This window comes from Chamaea fasciata, unplaced genomic scaffold, assembly GCF_029207755.1.
Source record: "Chamaea fasciata isolate MVZ Bird 193981 ecotype frontalis unplaced genomic scaffold, bChaFas1.0.hap1 SCAF_3, whole genome shotgun sequence".
Taxonomy (NCBI): Eukaryota; Metazoa; Chordata; class Aves; order Passeriformes; family Sylviidae; genus Chamaea; species Chamaea fasciata.
Genome location: NW_027094088.1, coordinates 79,646,228 through 79,666,318, shown reverse-complemented (window position 1 = coordinate 79,666,318; position 20,091 = coordinate 79,646,228). Strand labels below are relative to the sequence as shown.

The window sequence follows — 20,091 nt, the reverse complement described above, 5'->3', positions numbered from 1 at the left end:
TAATACAGTTCAGTTTCTTGTACATTGAATTACCTATAATTTTCTACCTATAATTAAAAACTAAAATTAATACTTATAACTTCTGGAAATAAAACTACTCTTCTCCATCCTTTGTTTTTAAAGATTCTTGATCCCTGTATACTTTGTATTTAATTACACTGTTCTAGGAGCTCAATAAATGACCTGAAAACAAAGAAAAGTAGTAAAACTACTTCAACAGTAAAAGGTTTTTACTATAAGGTTTGAAAGAAAGCATCTAGACTGGTTCAAAGAAAAGTGGGAAAACATAGGTACATAAGTATAAATTACTACTGTCTTTATCACTGTCAGATATAAGAACTGCATTTGTTTGCTCAAACCCTTGTGGGGACTTGCTCAGCAGCAAATACAACAAATACCTTCCATTCACATTAGCAGAATTAAGTTTTAGATAACAGCACCTATGCTGAGAACTTCTCTCATGATCAAAGAACCATAGAATGGTTTGGGTTGGAAGGGACCTTAAAGATCAGCCAGTTCCAATGCCCCTTCCATGGTCAGGGACAACTTCCACTGGACCAGATTTCTCAGAGCCCCATCCAATCGGGCCTTGAACACTTCCAGGGATGGGGCATCCACAGCTTCTCTGAGCAACCTGTTCAGTGCCTCACCACCCTCACAGCAAGGAATTCCCTCCTAACACCTAATCTAAACCTACTCTCTTTCAGAGTGATATCATTCCCCCTTGTCCTATCACTACACACTCTTGTCAAAAGTCTCTCTCCATACTCCTTGCAGGCGCCCTTCATGTACTGCAAGGGCACAGTTAGGTCACTCTGAAGTCTTCTCTTTTCTTAACAAACCCAATTCTCTCAGCCTTTCCTCATACAAGCGGTCCTCCACTCCCCTAACCATCTCAGTGGTCTCCTCTGGACTCCTACATGACAGCTACACTACAGCCTTTATATACCTTAGGCTAGCCAGATGGTCTGTGTTCAATTTTGCCATGTTGAGATTGGTACGCTGGAAGAGGCTTCAATAAATTGAATAGCTCAGATAAAACTCTTAATTATGGGTCTTTTAAGTTTGCCTTGACAGAAGAGAGAGTAGTCTATGACATCAAGCCAAATATTTCTGCTATTTAGAACTAGAGTACAGGGATATGTGACCAGAACTTAACACAGCTCAAACATCCAAGATCTGTTGGATCCATTCTGATACAATGCATAGATTCTTTATTCCCTCAACTGATGTGTAAGCTCACTAGCAAGGTACTACTTCTCTAGATCTATATTCTCCCACATTTACTGGGAAACTAGAAGTGTTAACACTGCACCATCTATTGTAAATAATGCAAACACCTGATACCTTTTAAAACAGTAATCTGAAATAACTACAGAGGTCCTCCTATTGGTCGTATTTCAAACATTAATCCTAACTTGTGAAATAAAATTAATTTTAAGTATTTATCTCCCAGACTAAGATGCTTTCCAGCCATTCTATGCAAATGAGGCTTACGAAAACATACATACATTTTTGAGGGCTCATTTACATTCAAGAAAACTAACACAGGGAGATGTTCTATAATCTACAAACTAGATCACCAACATGATCCAAAGACCAAGTGCCAAATATTTCATTGTCATGGCTCTCCAAAACATTACTGATCTGCTTGAATTTAACACCAATGCCACACTTAAATCAGGACAAATTAATTGCTATTGTCTTTTATATGGAAGTATTTAATGGATCAATGCTTATAATTCCTACTTATTCGCTGGAGTTTCTTTTCAGATAACATAAAATGACTCACATAAAATGCTGAATTTAAAGTTACAATGACTAAAACAATCCTGCAGATTAAACAATTTAAGTTTTTCATTTATACCAACTGCTGTTTCCATTCCAGGGGCAGCATGCACAAAGTAGCACAGTTGTCAGCAAAGGGAAAATAAATAAAATGCTTATCTGACTGTTGTCTTTGAAATTAAACAAGTAAAACAATGGATATTAATATTTCTCGAGTATGAAATGCAGGAAAGTGTATGAGACTTTCTTTTAACTAAACACCTGCTTAGTACAGGTGAGAGCTTTTTGTTCAGATTTTCAAAGTTATTTCCCCCTTTCCACAGAATGACATTCAATACTGTCTGTCCTACTACATCACTATATGTAGTGATACATGATGCTACAACAATTCAGCAAAAGTTCACATAATTATTAGTTTCTTCTGAAAATGAGAAAAAAGTATGTGGCAGCTTGGTCAAGTGGAAAGTTTGCTAAGGATTTTCTATAGGAAACACACTAGTAATACAAGGTTGATACTGGATAAATATATTAAAACATATTTAATAAAATACCAGACTGGGAATCTGAATGGGGACTCTTTCGTTCAGTATTTTCCACTACTTCAGCATGGCTTTCTGTCAGTTTCTTCTCTTTTCTCACTTTAACAAATTTTATTTGAAAATCTTGAAAAGACAAACAGCAGGAAAAGACATGCAAGCAAGACAGGACAGGAATTCTTAGTATCCAATTTCTTTTTACCATTTAAATGACAAAAACAAGTAGAAAGGATATTACCTAGGTCTCTAACCTGTCCAGTATGGGAGACAGTGTCTTGAATCATAATTTGCACATTTGTTCAAAGCTGAAGAACAAATAGTTTAAACGTGTCTAGAATAACTAGAGAAATCATTTTAAAATGTACTTAATACTTCTCAGTGAAACAGGCTATTAGTTTACCTATTTCCTGGCACTTCTGTAACAAGATGCCTTGGGAAAAAAAAAGAATAGACAAGAAATAAGTGTAGAGCACATATTTCATCTTCTCTTTGTCTTTCAAGAAAGCATGATATAAATAATGAAGTAACTCAAAATCAGAACCTCAAACAGCAAGCAACATATCAGCTTGGTGTATCACAGAAGCTAATTATCCAGGCTTTCTTCAGATAACATCATCTCTATACAGTCACACCCAAAGACATCAACTTATACATACAGAGCATGAACTTGTAATGAATGCAGTGCCACACTGTGGGTGAAGGTAAGATTTATGCATTTATATAAGTTTGATTCGAGATAATAAAACAACTTAAAAAATACTAATTCTATTAGCTGACAGTCTCTTGATTATGTCCTATCTGCAATCAACATGAAGGTTCAAGCCTAGAAGGACACACAAGGATCTCCACAAAATTTTGAAGCATGCTGACATTACACTTTCCAGAAATTAAATTCAGCTTATTTTCATGTTTGTTAGCATCACAGCAGTGTTATTATTTTCTCCCACAGGAAATTATTTTGCTATTTAGGGGATGTTTACATATAACCTTACAAAGAAGTACAAGGCTAAATCATCACCTTCTCAGTCTTCCAGTGCAGTAATTTACATTGCAATGCTGCTGTGCCATCATCCACTTTTAAGAGGTCTGAGCAACACACTGCACAACACACACACGCTGAGAATATTAGACATGGCAAAATGGTATTTGACAAAGTACTTGGAAGCACACTACACAAACACAGAGATACACAGAGGAAAATCTGAGCAATTCTGGAAGCCTATCCTTAGTGAATTCCTTACAGCCACCCGACCTGTCATTTTAAAACACCACAAATACGTCTACATGAACTAAAATTATAGCCACATAAAGCAGCAGAGGAAAACTCAATTTATCCCAAAGGTGGCCAAGGTGGTCTCCGCAAATGGCTCTCTTTTGACTCTAGGTTAATTGCCCTACAACTAGACCTTACCTTGCAGAAAGGCATCTATCATAGCACACGTTTTGCACCTGTGACCATTTGCAAGTGTCCAGTGTGACAAATATAACCCCTTCCTCGTGGGATGACACAACCGGAAGATCCACTTCATGCCATGGAGTTACCACCTTCTTGCCAAGACAGAAAGAGGAAAGCCCTCTAGTAGGAATTAAAGGCCCCTCTGCTTGGCAATATTAAAGCAGTAGGTGGGGGATGACTTACTGCATATGCTCCATGAGCGTGGTATTCTAGGCAGAGTGGTGACAGTGCGGTAAATGAAATAAAACTAATAATCTGCCTGGCAAAAATGGTGCTCAGGGAAGAATTCTGTGCATGGATCTGGCACATTTGGCACACACTCCTATATTCTCAATTTTGTTATGTCCAACTGCCAAGACGTTGGATCTTGAAGTCAAAATGTGTTACACGCAGATTACTTTAAACTCCCTCCAAAAAAACCCAAAAAACAGCCCCTTATCAACAGTATGAATATGAACAGGCCAGCTTCTTTTGCATGTAAATTGATTCCATACTGGCAAAGCTGAGTAGGCTCACCTTCTGAATGTTCTTCTGTTAAATAAGAAGCTTTTCTTAAGAGAGACCTTAAAAAGTTTACCAGATATTTCATACATCAGTAAATTGTAGATCAAGTTAGTTTCAGTTCTAATAGCTTTACCTCTAGTTAACCTGCAAAGCTGATAAGATATTCTTAATTTTAAAAATGACAGTGGTGGAAATCATTTGGATGGAACATCTCGATATAATCACATTGTTTCTTGTGATTCTGTTTTGAATTTCACTTAATACACACAAGCATTGTTCTCTAAAACTTATAATCACCCTGCCCTTTAGGAACCTATTCCAGTGTGTTTTCTTCCATAAGAAGTATCAAACTTGGGTGGCCTCAAGATTCTTAGAAAAACCATGGAAACATGCTGAACTTCTAAAGTCACCAGAAAAATTTCTTTGGTAGTATGTAGGAAAATGAGGTCATGCTAACCTCTTAATTCTCACATTGCCCAGCAAGATCACTCCATCCTTACATTATTTGTAAAGCTGTAAGGAAATCATTGCATCTCACAATCACCTGATAAGAACTTTCTCATATCCATCTGAGCTTTACATCAACATCTTAAAAGGTCATAGACAGATAAGAAGTCCAGCTACCACCTATCAGGATTAAGCCTAAATGGCACAACTGCTGACTAGGATTTGACTCCTCACTAAGACAACCCTGACAGGATACAGCTTGTCTTAAAATCTGAGACTACCAGCAGTATTTTAACTCTGGCAGAAGAAAAACTGATTTTTGTAACTTTCTGTTAAGGTCTACTTGCAATTAATACGAATCATGAAAATTAAGAAACCACCAGTTATTACAAGAAGAAGAGGCAATCACCCTGTGGAAACTCACTACTACCCATAGGCTCTACTACCTAACAAGAAGACAATGTAGAAATAAAAAAAAACGAGGTGGAAAGCTTGCAAACAATTATATATTTTCTTCCAGAACTATGTGACCATGTCAATACTGAAACCAGCAATCATGTCATCACAGGCCATTTTGCCTTGAGCCATGGTTCCTGGCAAGGGAAATGCTGAGAATACTGAAGACATACATCTTGGATTCAGCTGGTGTTGAAAAGTTTTTCTGTGCTTTTCCAACCTACTACAAAAGTTGCAGTTAGCGTATGTTTATACAAATTGGTCTTTTTCCACTACAGTTTTGAAAACAGAAAGCTATAAAAAGTCAGTATAAAGAACAGGTTGGCTACAAAACATATATACCAATATTTTTGCAGAGTTTGTAAATTGTATTTTCTAATTATTTCACTATTTACAATGTGTTTATTTTTTACAAGTTTTATTAACCCAAAAGCTATAGAAAAAAACCCAGCAGACAGCTTGCATACAGCTTGAATATGAACCATTAAAAAATACAATTCTATTTGATGCTTATGCTTTATAAACTTACACTGTAACATTCTAAAACACTTGAGTGGTATCAGCTTAATCTGAAACCTGGAAAGGCCTAACACACAGTATGAGAAAGAACTAGCCTGACCCCCTGTGGCCAAAACATTGCAAAAATGAATTTACCACCACCATCCGAATCTTCCTCAGACAACCACCACGGCACTGAATCCTTTTTCTTCTTTTCTTTTTTCCTGGGCTGTCCCAATTTCTCAAGAATGCTGGACTTTTTCTTTGAACTTCCAAGTGAATCATCTGAAAGAGACTGAATCAATTGCATAAAAGATTAAAGAGAGCTTTAACATTTTTACATTGTTTCAGCCACTCAATTCTGGACTTCTGAGCCCAGACGACTCTCATTACTCCCCACTGTTTGTCTTTTTTGTATACGCATGACAAAAATGATTAAGAAACAATAACCATATTCATGTAGCATAATACTGCATATTTTAATAATCCTGCTGCCAGAATTTGGATATATTAAAAATTGATTGCTTCAGAGAATGTATGTTCAAATGAACAGCACCATCAGCTCTTTTTCAATTAGTTAAGACATAAGAGAACCGAAACTCTAACTATATCCCTGAAGATAATGAAGTAGAGCAGAAACAATTTTGCCTTGTCCTTGCTTTGTACATGAACATTATTATTAATATTCTAAAAATAAATGTGCACTAGCAACATTCTAGCTGCCAGCAAATCAGATTTCAGAAATTAATTTCATACTTTGTATTCCTGGAATGTAGTAAAAATGCCAGAGCCATTGCTACCCAACTGTGTATTGAACTTTAATATATGTTAGTCATCCATGCTGATTTTGACTGATGGCTTAAATCAATGGAAAAAAAATCTATGAGTATGGACACCATATGAATTTAAGTTACTGAAAAGTAACAGGAAGGAAAAGACAACTAACCTCTTCTCTTTTCCTTTAATAAAGCCTTTGTGGCCTACAGCAGGCTCAGAGCCCCAATCAGCTATCCACACATTAAACAAGGAAATATTCATTAAACTAAGGAAACATTAATTAAACTAGTGCACTGCAACCTTATGCTCTAGATATTCTTTGTGCAGCAAACTGGGGTTAAGGGGAATGGAATACTTTTAATCTAAATTTTTAGCTATAGCTGTTAAAACCAATTGTACTAAAGTGTCTTAAAGAACATGGTGCACAGAGTTAGCCAAAGCCATAAAAGGTAAGAAACAAAGACTTCATGTATGAAATGCATCGCATGGGAAAATTTCAAAAGCTTCACTTTTGTAATAGTCACAAATAAGAAAACCTGATAATATAGACCAAATATTAGAGGCAACAAGATTGTGGATACATAACATGTAAAACTCAAGGGTATGTTTTATTAAAACAAACCTCTGCAATCCACTGCCTCCTATTACATTAAAAACTACTGCCATAGAAGCCTACCTTTACTATATGACTCAAATTTCAACTTCTTTGGGCTTAACAAGAATATTCAAAAATCGAATGCCAACTATATAAAACTATAAGAAAAAATAACTGTAATAAAATATTAGTATCTCTGATCAAGAACATCTTTCGAGCTTTCAGTTTCACTAGAGAAAACTAAATGCCTGTCATACATCACAGGAAGAAGTGCCCTGAGCCTTGCACTTTAATAAAACACAATTTTAATAAATGATGAAACTGTTAGACAACAGGATGTATTGCAATTTCTCTAAGTTGGCTCTGTGACACAGAACAAAACAGCTTTAGATTTCTAACAAATATGCCATAAATAACAATTTCCCGACACTAGTCACAAGCACTAATGCCATTGTCCCCAAAGGTCAGACTGCCTCCTGCTAGCTGGAAGCACTGACAGATGCTTGATGCAAGCTCTGTTATCACTTGCTGTTTCTTTTACAACCGACAGTATCCTCTGCTCCACAAGCAGAACTTCAGTGATGCTCATACTCCTTAGTGGATTGTAACTAAAGAACCTGCAACTCCCACAGGTTGTGCTCAAGTTCTGGAAACTTTCCATGTCCAGCCATCTTGTCAACAGCAGATAGTAAAGCTGCAGCAGCTGGGAAAGAAATGCTGACACAAAAATACTGGTGCATTTTCCCCAACATGTCAGTCGCCTCAATGGCAAAACTTCCAGATCTTTTTTTTCCTTCCTTTGAAAAAAAAGTCAATCAATCGTCAATCAACTTTTTGGACTCATAATGACTTCTCAGCACCAGTAAGCGGCACCAATTTCTTCCTTCCCCTCCTACATAAGAGAGCCTCTTAGTCTTTCAGGAACACAGACACACAAGAAGTGTCAGTTGCTTAATCTCAACATAAATAAAAGCCAGAAGAGACAGTTTTAAGAACTAGAACAAATACATGGCACATCATCAGCTTACCACCTCCTTCGCATGTGAAGGAACTTAAAAAAGATAGGTAACACAGAATTTGATCTAAACCATTCAGACTTGCATGAACAGTTGTCCTAATTAATTCATGAAACCAGTATCTTTCAATTAAATAAGTCTACTCTAAAATATGCTTTTATTACACAATAATATGTTAACCTATTTGATCTTTTAATAAAAACTTAAATGTTTCTCAAACATGGCTTAATGTGTGATTGTCTTAGTTTGGGAAGACAGGTATCTGCCAGGTAATATAAAAAAAAAAAACAACTGCAGTTTCTTTTGGGATGGAGAGTGTAAACCCCCCCTCCCTTTTTTTTTTTCTTTTTCAATTATAAGTAACAATCAGAGGCTCTTAGGCAAAGATTTGGGAAATAGGAATAGCAGTTCTTTACTAGTATGTATTACAAAGCAAACAAACACAAAAAAACCCCCACCAAACAACTACAGCGTTAATAACAAACGAAAACAGTACCAAGAACCTTGAGGGCTTTGTTTCACAAAACCCAGGGCAGTTTGGTTTCGGTGCCCCTGCAGGATCCTCAGAGCACCAAGCTGAAACAGTGGAAAAGTTCCGGGCTGGTAGCTGGGATGGCAGGGTGTCTCGGAAGGCAGGAGCAGGATGTCCCGGCAGCACAGGGGGTGCAGGGTCACACCGTAGCAAGAGGAGCAGCGCCGAAGAAGCTGAAGGCGAGGCAGAACTGGCCCAGCTCCCGCGGGTGACAGAGAAAACTCAGGATTCAGGCCGAACCGGTGATAGTAGATTTCCCAGGACTGGATCCCTTTGGCCACAGTGAAACTCTTCCAGCCAGCAACAGCCGTTCTCTCTCTCCCCGAATGCCGGAAAAAGAAGAGCCCGAAGCTGCCTCAAGCTCTGTCTTTTACTTGCATTATCTCCCTCTTCCACCTTTGTCTACTTCTTTGTTTCGGTTAAGTACTCTCAAGTATCCAACACTTGGTCTCCTTGGTAACTTATGGGGAAAAAATTCTTTAGAGAAAGAAGGAACAAACCTAACCCTCAACATTATCCACCCCGAATTTTTTTCCTATACCAACATATTACATTGAGTTTTAACTGTTAAAATATATATACATGCAAATATGGATACAGCCACATTGTCATGGGTAGTTCACTCCAAAACAAGGTCCCCTTGAGGTATGCATCGGGTCTCTCCATCTTTTTGCATCACTCACCAGGTGCAACCTGGTCCTTGAGCGAAGACAACCCCATGGATGGGATTGTCTTTGCTGGAGGCAGGATTAATCCAAACAGATTTTTTCAGCATACCTCATGTGTACCACTGGAACCTTACCTCCGTCTGTCGTTTGCAAGGGCTCAGATTGGGCAGGACTTGCTCGGTTGGTGGAACCTCAAGTGTTCACCAACCAGGTGGCCTTTGCTAAATTAATATCCCAGTTCTTGAAGGTTCCTCCACCCAGTGCCTTCAAGGTAGTTTTAAGCAGGCTATTGCACCGTTCAACTTTCTTGGCCGCTGGTGCATGATAAGGAATATGGCACACCCACTCAATGCCATGTTCTCTAGCTCAGGTGCTTATAAGACTATTTTTGAAACGGGTCTCATTGTCCGACTCGATTCTCTCAGGGGTGCCATGTCTTCACAGGACTTGTTTTTTTTAGGCCCAGGATGGTGTTCCGGGTAGTAGCATGAGGCACAGGGTAGGTTTCCAACTATCTAGTGGTGGCTTCCACTATAGTTAGCACATAGCGCTTGCCCTGACGGGTTTGGGGAAGGGTGATGTAGTCAATCTACCAGGCTTCCCCATATTTATATTTGGACCACCGCCCACCATACCATAAGGGCTTCACTTGCTTGGTTTGCTTGATTGCAGCACATGTTTCAGAGTCATGGATAACTTGAGAAATACTGTCTATGGTTAAATCCACCCCTCGGTCTCGGGCTCACTTAGAGGTGGCATTTCTGCCCTGATGACCCGAGGCATCATGGGTCCATCGAGCTAGGAACAACTCTTTCTTGTGTTGCCAATTTAAATTTATTTTTGATACTTTTATCTTGGCAGCCTGATCTACCTGCTTGTTGTTTCAGTGTTCTTCATTAGCCCGATCCTTGGGAATATGGGCATCTACATGGCGGACTTTTACAGGCAGCTTCTCTACACGAGTGGCAACGTCCTTCCATTCATCAGCAGCCCAGATTGGTTTTCTTTTATGCTGCCATTTGGCTTTTTTTTACTTTTCAAGCCAGCCCCACAGAGCATGGGCTACCATTCACGAATCAGTGTAGAGGTAGAGCTTTGGCCACTTCTTTCTTTCAGCAATGTCAAGGGCTAATTGAACAGCTTTGAGTTCAGCAAGTTGACTTGATCCCCCTTTTCCTTCAGTGGCTTCTGCAACCTGTCGTGTGGGGCTCCATACAGCTGCTTTCTACTTACGGTTCATTCCCACGATGCGACAGGAACTGTCAGTGAAAAGAGCGTAGTGTGTTTCCTCTGCTGGCAGTTGGTTGTACGGAGAAGCTTCTTCAGCCCGTGTCACTTGTTCTTGCTCCTCTTCGTCCGTGAGACCAAAGTTTTCTCCTTCCGGCTAGTTTGTAATTATCTCCAAAATCCCAGGGCGATTTGGGTTTCCAATACGGGCACGCTGTGTGATGAGGGCAGTCTATTTGTTCCATGTGGCATCGGTGGCATGGTGGGTGGAGGGAGTTTTTTCTTTAAACATCCACTCTAGCACTGGTAGTTGGGGTGCCAAGAGGAGTTGTGCTTCTGTGCCAATCACTTCTGAGGCGGCTTGAACTCTTTCACAGGCAGCTAAGATCTTCTTCTCTGTGGGAGTGTAGTTGGCTTCAGATCTTTTGTAACTTCGACTCTAGAATCTTAGTGGTCGGCCTCGGGTCTCTTCAGGCACCTTCTGCCAAAGGCTCTAGGACAAACTGTTGTTCTCGGCTGCAGAGTAAAGCATATTCTTCACATCTGGTCCCGTCTTGACTGGGCTAAGGGCTATTGTATGAGCAATTTTTTGCTTGATCTGGGCAAAGGCGTGTTGCTGTTCAGGGCTTTAGTGGAAATTGTTCTTTTTGCAGGTAACTAGGTAGAGAGGGCTCACGATCTGACTGTACTTAGGAATGTGCATCTTCTAAAAAACTTATGGCTCTTAGGAAAGTTTGTGTTTCTTTTTTGCTGGTCGGTGGAGACATTGCTGTGATCTTATCAATGACTTCAGAGGGGATCTGCTGCCGTCCATCTTGCCACTTTACTCCTAGGAACTGGATCTCTTTGGCAGGTCTTTTGACTTTGCTCTTTTTGATGGCAAACTCGGCATTTAGCAGAATCTGGATGATGCTCTTTTCTTTTTCGAACACTTCAGCTGCAGTTTTCCCCCACACAATGATGTTACCGATGTACTGTAGATGTTCCGGAGTTTCACTTTTTTTCAGTGCAGCCTGGATCAGCCTATGGCAGATGGTGGGGCTGTGTTTCCACCCCTGGGGCAGTCGGTTCCAGGTGTACTGCATGCTTCTTTAGGTGAAAGCAAACTGAGGCTTGCATTTTGCAGCCAGAGGAATGGAGAAAAATGCATTGGCAATGTCAATAGTGGCACACCACTTCGCTGCCTTGGACTCTAGCTCGTACTGAAGTTCCAGCATGTCCGGCACAGCAGCGCTCAGCAGTGGAGTCACTTTGTACAATGCACGATAGTCTACAGTCAGTCTCCATTCTCTATCAGACTTGCGCACAGGCCAGATGGGGCTGCTGAAGGGTGAGTGGGTTTTGCTGACTACCCTTTGGCTCTCTAGCTCACGGATCATCTTGTGGATGGGGATCACGGCATCTTGATTTGTCCGATACTGCCGACGGTGCACTGTCGAGGTGGCAACAGGTACTGGTTGTTCTTCTACCTTCAGGAGTCCCACTGAAGATGGGTTCTCTGATAGTCTCGGCAAGGTGTTCAACTGCTTAATGTTCTCTGTCTCCACAGCAGCTATTCCAAAAGCCGATCTGAGTCCTTTAGGGTCTTTATAATAGCCATTCTTGAGGAAGTCTATGCCCAGAATACACGGAGCCTCTGGGCCGGTCACAATCGGAAGTTTCTGCCACTCCTTCCTGGTCAGGCTCACCTTGGCTTCAACCAGAGTCAATTCCTGTGATCCCCCTGTCACCCCGGCAATGGAAATCGGTTCTGCCCCCACATGTCCCGATGGCATTAGAGTACACTGTGACTCAGTATCTACTAAAGCTTCATATTTTTGTGGCTCTGATGTGCCAGGCTATCGAATCTACACAGTCCAAAAAACCCGATTTTCCCATGCCTCTTCCTGGCTAGAGGCAGGGCCCCTCTAGCACTGGTTATTATTCCCTTTTTGGACATACATGGTAGAGGTTCCTTCGAGGGAATCCGACACAGCATTCCCACCTCCGTAATACCTGGCAGCTTGCTCATGGGAGGCTGAGGCTACTTTCATTCTAGTGGAACTTTTTCTGTTAGTGTTTTTCTCCTTGAGCTCACGTACTCGTGCTGCCAGGACAGAAGTGGGTTTCCCATGCCACGCTCTCATGTCTTCTCTATGGTCTCGCAGATAAAACCACAGGTTAGCTCGAGGGGTGTACTCTCTCTCTCTCGCTGGGGGATGTTGGGCTCTGATTCTGGGGCCTGTGACTTGCACTGATGCTACATGGGAACTGTTCTTTCTTATTTCCTTTCTCATTTCTCTCATCTCTTCTTTGAGTTCCTTCACCACCACAGAGACGTGAGCTTGCATTGGGCCACTGATCACACTTTCATAATTTTTGAGGTTGTTGGCAACAGAACCCACTGTCTCTCGGTTATCCTCGGCATTAATGTTGCGATGAATGCGGCGTATTGAGATGGTCCATGTGTTGCCAGATTCTACAACATGTGCCCTGTGCATCTAACCTTGTCGGGGTCATTATCATGCTGTCTGGTCCTCCCAAAAAGTACTTCCAATACTGCCACTTCTCTCAACTGTTGGATTCCTTCCTCAAGGGTCTTCTATCGCATTCTATTGTTGTGCTCTTGCATTCTGTCTCTATGGACAAATCTCTCTCACACACTCATTAGAAGTTGTTCCCAAAGGGAAAGGGGCCTTTGCTCTCTTACAAATACCTGATTTATACCTGAGTCCTGGGTCAAGGGTCCCAAATTCCTTGCTTCAGCACTATCCAGTTGCACACCTGTACCCATAAGGTCCCAGACTCGAAGTAGCCAGGCTGTATAAGCCTCACATCCTCGTCGTGCAATATCTTTTTGCAGATTACGTAGACTTTCATACGTCAGGGACTCAGTGATGATTTCAACCTGTGGCTCTTCTGTAGATTGTGAGGACCCTCCTTTCTTATCTTTAATACCAGGATCTGACGATTTCACTTTACACTTCCTTGTTTCCACAGGGGCGACTGCTGCTGGCTGTGGCTGCCCTTGTGGTTCAGCTGGAACCTGGACAGTTGTAATGTCTGTGGGTTCCACTGCTGCATCATCAGTCTATGCCTTCTCGGGGCAGGGGGAGGGTTTTTCATGAGCTGGGGAAATGTACTCCCTCAGCATCTGGCCCATCTCATGCATCTCTTTTACCAGAACCTCAACCCAATCCGGGTGGGTCCTTTCTGAGGCAGGCTGTGGGGCAGAGTCAGGCTCTGGGGTATCATCCCTTTTCTGTGGGGTAGGTATCAGGGTGGTTATCCAGGTCAATCTTCCTTTATCTCTGAATGCTAAATAGAATACGCCTATTAGCAGCACCAGCCATTGTATGATATCATTAGCATTCAGAGAGGATTTAAACCCTTCAAAAATTGGTGGGGCAGACTCAAAGAGGTGGGTAAAGGGTTGGGAAAAAGAAACTTCCCCCGGTGTCATTTCCTCACAGTAGGTACCATTGTTAAAGTAACTCCAAAAACATACAGTTAGTGTACGATAGCCCTGAATCCATGTGCTTACTTTCCAGAGGAAATTAAAAATCCATGAGTTCTTCACCTTATTAAGCCATAAAATAAACTGGATGACAGTCACAGTAGCCTTAGTTATAGGGCCCATGTTTAGATAAGGGCCTGCAAATGGAAGGAACACAGCCACAACCACATGCCATCCAAACCAGGCTAAGTTAGACCACATGATGCTGCCTAATGAGGTTTTTATATTCAACGCACACAAAAGAAAGTACTAGACTAGTTAAGAACCGCTATTTCTCTTCCCTTTTCTTTTCTCAGTGCCCTCAAGCCCCACACTTGGGCGCCAAAATCTGTCTTTGTTTAGGAAGACAGGTATCTGCCAGGTAATATAAAAAAAAAAAAACAACTGCAGTTTCTTTTGGGATGGAGAGTGTAAACCCCGCCCTCTGTCCTCTTTTTTTTCTTTTTCAATTACAAATTACAATCAGAGGCTCTTAGGCAAAGATTTGGGAAATAGGAATAGCAGTTCTTTACTAGTATGTATTACAAAGCAAACAAACACAAAAAAACCCCACCAAACAACTACAGCGTTAATAACAAACGAAAACAGTACCAAGAACCTTAAGGGCTTTGTTTCACAAAACCCAGGGCAGTTTGGTTTCGGTGCCCCTGCAGGATCCTCAGAGCACCAAGCTGAAATAGAGGAAAAGTCCCAGGCCGGTAGCTGGGATGGCAGGGTGTCTCGGAAGGCAGGGGCAGGATGTCCCGGCAGCGCAGGGGGTGCAGGGTCACACTGTAGCAAGAGGAGCAGCGCCGAAGAAGCTGAAGGCGAGGCAGAACTGGCCCAGCTCCCGCGGGTGACAGAGAAAACTCAGGATTCAGGCCGAACCGGTGATAGTAGATTTCCCAGGACTGGATCCCTTTGGCCACAGTGAAACTCTTCCAGCCAGCAACAGCCGTTCTCTTTCTCCCCGAATGCCGGAAAAAGAAAAGCCCGCAGCTGCCTCAAGCTCTGTCTTTTACTTGCATTATCTCCCTCTTCCACCTTTGTCCACCTCTTTGTTTCGGTTAAGTACTCTCAAGTATCCAACACTTGGTCTCCTTGGTAACATATGGGGAAAAAATTCTTTAGAGAAAGAAGGAACAAACCTAACCCCCAACAGTGATGTTTCTCTTCCAGATACTATTCTACAGATACTCTAGTAAAGATGGTATAGCCTTTCCTTTTGAAAGTCTTCCTTCTCAAGTATCCATGAATATCAAGTAGAACAAAGGTCAACTGAAAATAGTAGAAGCAGACAACAGCTTTTTCCCAACATTGCCTTGGGTCATCAAAAAGTGGCAATTAATTCAATTAATTGAAGCACTGTGTATTAGAAAGACCTCCTCACGTTGCACATGCCAGGAGAACACTACAGCCAGCAGAGCAAACGCTGAAAACCTGGAGCTAAGCCAGTATGACAGATGATGCTTAAGGGAAATCCAATTGACAGTAGGTGAAGCACACCTGAACAAGATACGGATGGTGAGGAGTGGACGGACCACAGGAACACAGACAGTGGAGCAGGAAGGGTTATGGGAAGAATTATGGATGACAACAGGCTGTCTTGGCAAGGGGTTGGGAATAAGAAGAACCAGGCAGAGGGAATCATTAAAGGATTTATCCTACATGCAGTCATTGTTATTACACATTTGTGTTTCCTTCTGTATAATGATAATAGTCTAGAAAATCCACCGATAGCCTTTAAAGTTCAGTGTATATGCCAAAAGACTTAGTTTAATCCTCGTATTAGACCTGCATCATCCAGCTGTATATACAGTCTTTCTTTTAACTTCATATATTTTAATCACAAACATACGTACACAGCCTCACCCCAAACACAGATTCATTAAGAGTTATTTAAAAGGGAAAAATCCTGCTCCATTTCCTCTTTGAAAGACTTGCTTAAACAAGATTGTCTTCCCCAAACTACTGAGAAAGAGATTTTACTATTCCCCACCCGCTGTGACACTCTCAACATGAACATCACCTACAGAGAGATTTCAAGAAATGGAGTACATCAGTTTCTCATCTTTCTAATGTTAAAAATGCCAAACCCTTTTTATAAAAAACAAAAGCAAGGAGAAGGACATAGCAGAAGTTGCATGTATAAAAATAACAGGGAGTAGATAACATCACTGTCATTTGGGTCTGTATCTAGCTGGCAAAAAACACAACGAACATCTTTAATAACTGGATTAGCAGCTTGGAAACAGTTTTGGATTGAAATAATAAAATAAAATTAAGACGTGACTTGTTAAAGTTACATCCTCTGGGACATTCCAAATGCCACTTAGAATAATTCAATAGTTATTTGGATTTTTTTTTAACAAGCATTCTCAATGTGAGTAATAGCTAAGGAGGAAGAAGAGCATGCCAAATGAGATATAAAATACTAGAAGCAATCACACGCAGAGTTTTGACAGCTGTGCATAACAAATAAAGGAATAAAACCCCTTTCTCTTCCCCAGAACAACTCCCTTTGTAACAACAGTAAGTAAAGAATTTTGAAGGAAATGTAAAGACTAGTTTTCTAATTTTACTAACATTAATAATTTAAGTGAGTTCAAGAGTGCTAACTTATTTACATCATTAAGTTGAATTACTTTTCACAAGTCATTAAATTGTAACACATTAAATTGTAACTCTACTTTAAAAAAAATTCAAGCCTATATTATATATAACAGAGACTCCAGAAATGTTCTCTGCCATCACTAGTTATGCTTATATACAGGATTAAAATCTAGCAAAGGCCTTATGTACCAGTATTTGTTTTAGGGTTACCACACTGCGTGTCTGACAGACCAGAGGGAAGTTCTGAAATTACAGATCTATTTGGATTGAAAAAAAACCATACCTAGTCAGGGCATTTAGATCATGTCTGATAATTCTTAGCTTAAGTCACAACGCACAGACTTGCATGATTTTGCTAGTACTTAAAACCATGGAGCACCATGAGGAATTAAAGTATTCTAATTCTAATCACTACAACATGCTTCATTTTACACAAGAATTTTTTAAAACAATTCAGTGAGAGTAGGCATTGCACAGAAATTTAAAGAAATTTTTAAAATGTAGCTTGTGGTTATATACTGGCAGAATTTTTACCTCATTTTCAATTATACATCAATTTGAAGCTTCTGGTACTAAGTAGCTCCAACAATAAAATTGAAACAAAAATCAAGAACCAAGGGCTCTTTCTGAAAATACAATCAGGCAATGACAAAATATTTATTTCATTACAAAACTGTTCTCTTGATTTCAACACAGCAAAACAGTATGAATTTAGCTTAGCAGTTAAGACCTTGCAAAGACCCATACATAAGACAGCTATGTTAATTATGTGATAAAAGCACAGCTGAATCAGAACATTTCATATTCTTCCATACTCAATTTCCCCCCTTTTTAATAAAGAATAGGGATGTGACCTTGCTCTCAAACATACCTCTTTCAGAAACTCTTCAAACTGCTCATCTAATTCCTCCTTTGAAAATCGATGAGCCATAATTTGCAGATGGATTTTACCTTCCAAACAACTGAGTCTAAAAACTAAAATTTAAATTAAAGTTAGTTAAATGCATTCTGAAATTGATGTAACCTAGTGATTTGCTTGGATAAAGCTATAAGCAAAAGAACTCCAATCCAAAACTTGAGAGATGACAAACACCATTCTCCTATCCTTTACAAAACTATTTACTGAATGAGACAATCAGTGCAAATGTACCTAGATCACCCAAATTCCTCACAAGCAAAATACTCATTTCTAAAACACCAGCTTTAGCATTTAAACTTTGAGGGATAAATAAAATATGATCCACTTCAGCATCTTTACATATTTTTTTAAAAAACAGCTCTCTTAGCAACCCACAATTAAGCGTTTTGTTAATAATCAAACAACAATCTACTGGAGTAATATTTCCATTTTAAGGGCTTTTAACTCCTTTGTATGTTTCTTCTCCAACACTGGGGACATCTGGCATTGTTAGTTTTGCTCATCTCTGCTGTGCTTTGGATTTAGTAAACAATAAATACATGCAAATATTTTTAAGATTAGGGAATGGCACTAGGTTTGATCTGCCCTGACACAGAAAACCACCTGCCCCCCTCTCCTTCCCCTAAGTCTGCATCAACTTCTCAGGTATAAAATATGCCCCACAACCAAAAGGCTGCAAAACTTTTGTGTATCACACTGCTCAACACATATGGCTGCCTTCAAAACTGCATATGTATGGCAGCGCTAAACTGCACTAGCATCTTCCAGGCTGAGAAGTGTGATGTAAACATAAAAGCACTAAACATTTGCAAAAGTACTTTTACCATTAAATAAAACTTCTCCCAGTATGGAGCCCACTCAGTACACACGACTGTTACCTACCTAGTAAATTGATTTTGACAGGCGAGTTGTGACAACTGTTTCCTGCTTTCACTCCTTATCCATCCATAGACCACCCGACACTTTGGCTTTGGCAGTTAAAAAAAAAAAAAAAGGCAAAAAAAAAGCGCTATATAGCAGACTGCCCAGGCGTTGAATTGAGCACGATATCCTTATGTAAGCATTTGGACAATATCTCTGAAAACATGGTAAGGAGATTAAGAATGTTACCTCTCAGGGCACACATAATCCAGTATCCTTTTATACTTTCACATCAAAGAATACTTGATGGTAAACGCAGGATGCTTTAGCAATTTACTAACTGTGCCAGCTACTTTAGCAAGTGGGGAATATTTAATTCTAGCCTTGCCAGAAAAACCAAAGTGATTCTTCTGACATTATCCATACTTCTTCCTCCATGAGAACGACGGCTTTCTTCCTACTTTATAATTACATCTTTTATAAAAACTAACAATATGTAACTTAAAGGCCAACAAGTATGTTTACAATTTCGGTAACAGAAGACCACAGGCAGACATTAACCTTAGCAAATGTACTTTTCAGCCATATCTTCAGACCTGGCGGCTCACGAATGACTTTGTGCACAAAACAAAGGCGGCACTTGCTGGGATATGTGCTACAACACAGCGCAAAAAGGCGGAAGTTTGGAGGAGATATGGCTAAACCACGAGGATGGAGGAAAGCTTAAACAGCCTAACACATTTCACCTAACCTTTTAATCATCCCAGCCGGGACCTGATCCTCCTCCTCCGGCTTTCCCTGGAGCACAGGCACGGCCGGCGCACGGCCCCGCGGGGGCTCGGCTCCAAGGCCCGACGGGCGCCCCGGGCAGCAGCGGGGGAGCGAAGAGGACGGGGCGCGGAGCCGGGCGCTGCCCCGGGCGCGCACCTACACCGCGCCGGCCCCGCTCAGCCACGGCCGCCCCGCTCGCCGGCGGCGCGGTTGCCCGGGAAACCCTCCCGGCCACCGTCCCGCCCGCCAGCGGGGACCGTGCCACGTGATTCCGCCAAATCTACCAGCTTCCCTCTGCTCTGCCCGCCCCGCCGCGGGACACACGTCACGGGGGGAGCGGGCCCCGGCGGCCACGAGGGACGGGACGGGACGGGTGCGGGCGCGGGCGCCATTCCCGCCGCGGGACACGCGGGTGGCGAGGGGACGGGGACGAGCCCGGGCGCCGTGGACGGGGAATGGCCGACGGGCCGCGCGTGCGGAGAGGCGCCCCCTGGCGGGTGGTCCCTGAGCGGTCAGGCCGGACGGGGCTGAGGGAATTCCCGTGTCCCGGCGTTCAGGAACCCGCCTGGCGTCACACTCGCGGCGCCTGAGCGGGGACCGAAGCCCCTCAGCAGCTTCAACACCCCGCAGTCACACGGTCAGAGGAGGTTCCTTTCGCCCCGACCCCAAGCACGTCGTACAACCGATCTGTAGGAGAAGCAACAACGAAAGAGTTAAAAGCGTGTTGCATTCCCTAATGCAAGGGTCAAACTCAAAGCATCCCTTCTCGCTTTTTCACAGAAATCCCTTTCTAAAGTTTTCGTAATGTTTCAGCCTTAGATGTCGGCCGTTGTGCTTTTAATACATTTTAGCACATCTCTGGAAATGTTTAAAGCACGCAGGGAAATTAATGACCCCTGTTTCCTTGACCACTGCCTCTCAAATAACCGCAGAACAATTGCAGTCTGTGCTT

The 20,091-nt window shown here is 41.5% G+C and overlaps 1 protein-coding gene across 2 annotated transcripts in view; it reads right to left on the bottom strand.

The window, feature by feature from the left end:
- The window catches only part of CEP162 (centrosomal protein 162), a 51,891-nt gene extending 32,535 nt beyond the window's left edge, over window positions 1-19,356 (bottom strand). Inside the window, exons 1-4 of one of the 2 annotated variants that reach the window (XM_066179608.1) lie at window positions 19,120-19,356; window positions 18,390-18,475; window positions 17,460-17,563; window positions 5,842-5,980 (exon numbers count right to left, since the gene is read on the bottom strand). In XM_066179608.1, the coding sequence (XP_066035705.1) occupies window positions 5,842-5,980; window positions 17,460-17,519 (199 nt within the window). In that variant the 5' untranslated portion in view covers window positions 17,520-17,563; window positions 18,390-18,475; window positions 19,120-19,356. The remainder of the gene's footprint in view (window positions 1-5,841; window positions 5,981-17,459; window positions 17,564-18,389; window positions 18,476-19,119) is intronic. The other variant, XM_066179609.1, reaches the window with a different exon arrangement.
- Between the last annotated feature and the right edge of the window lie 735 nt (window positions 19,357-20,091).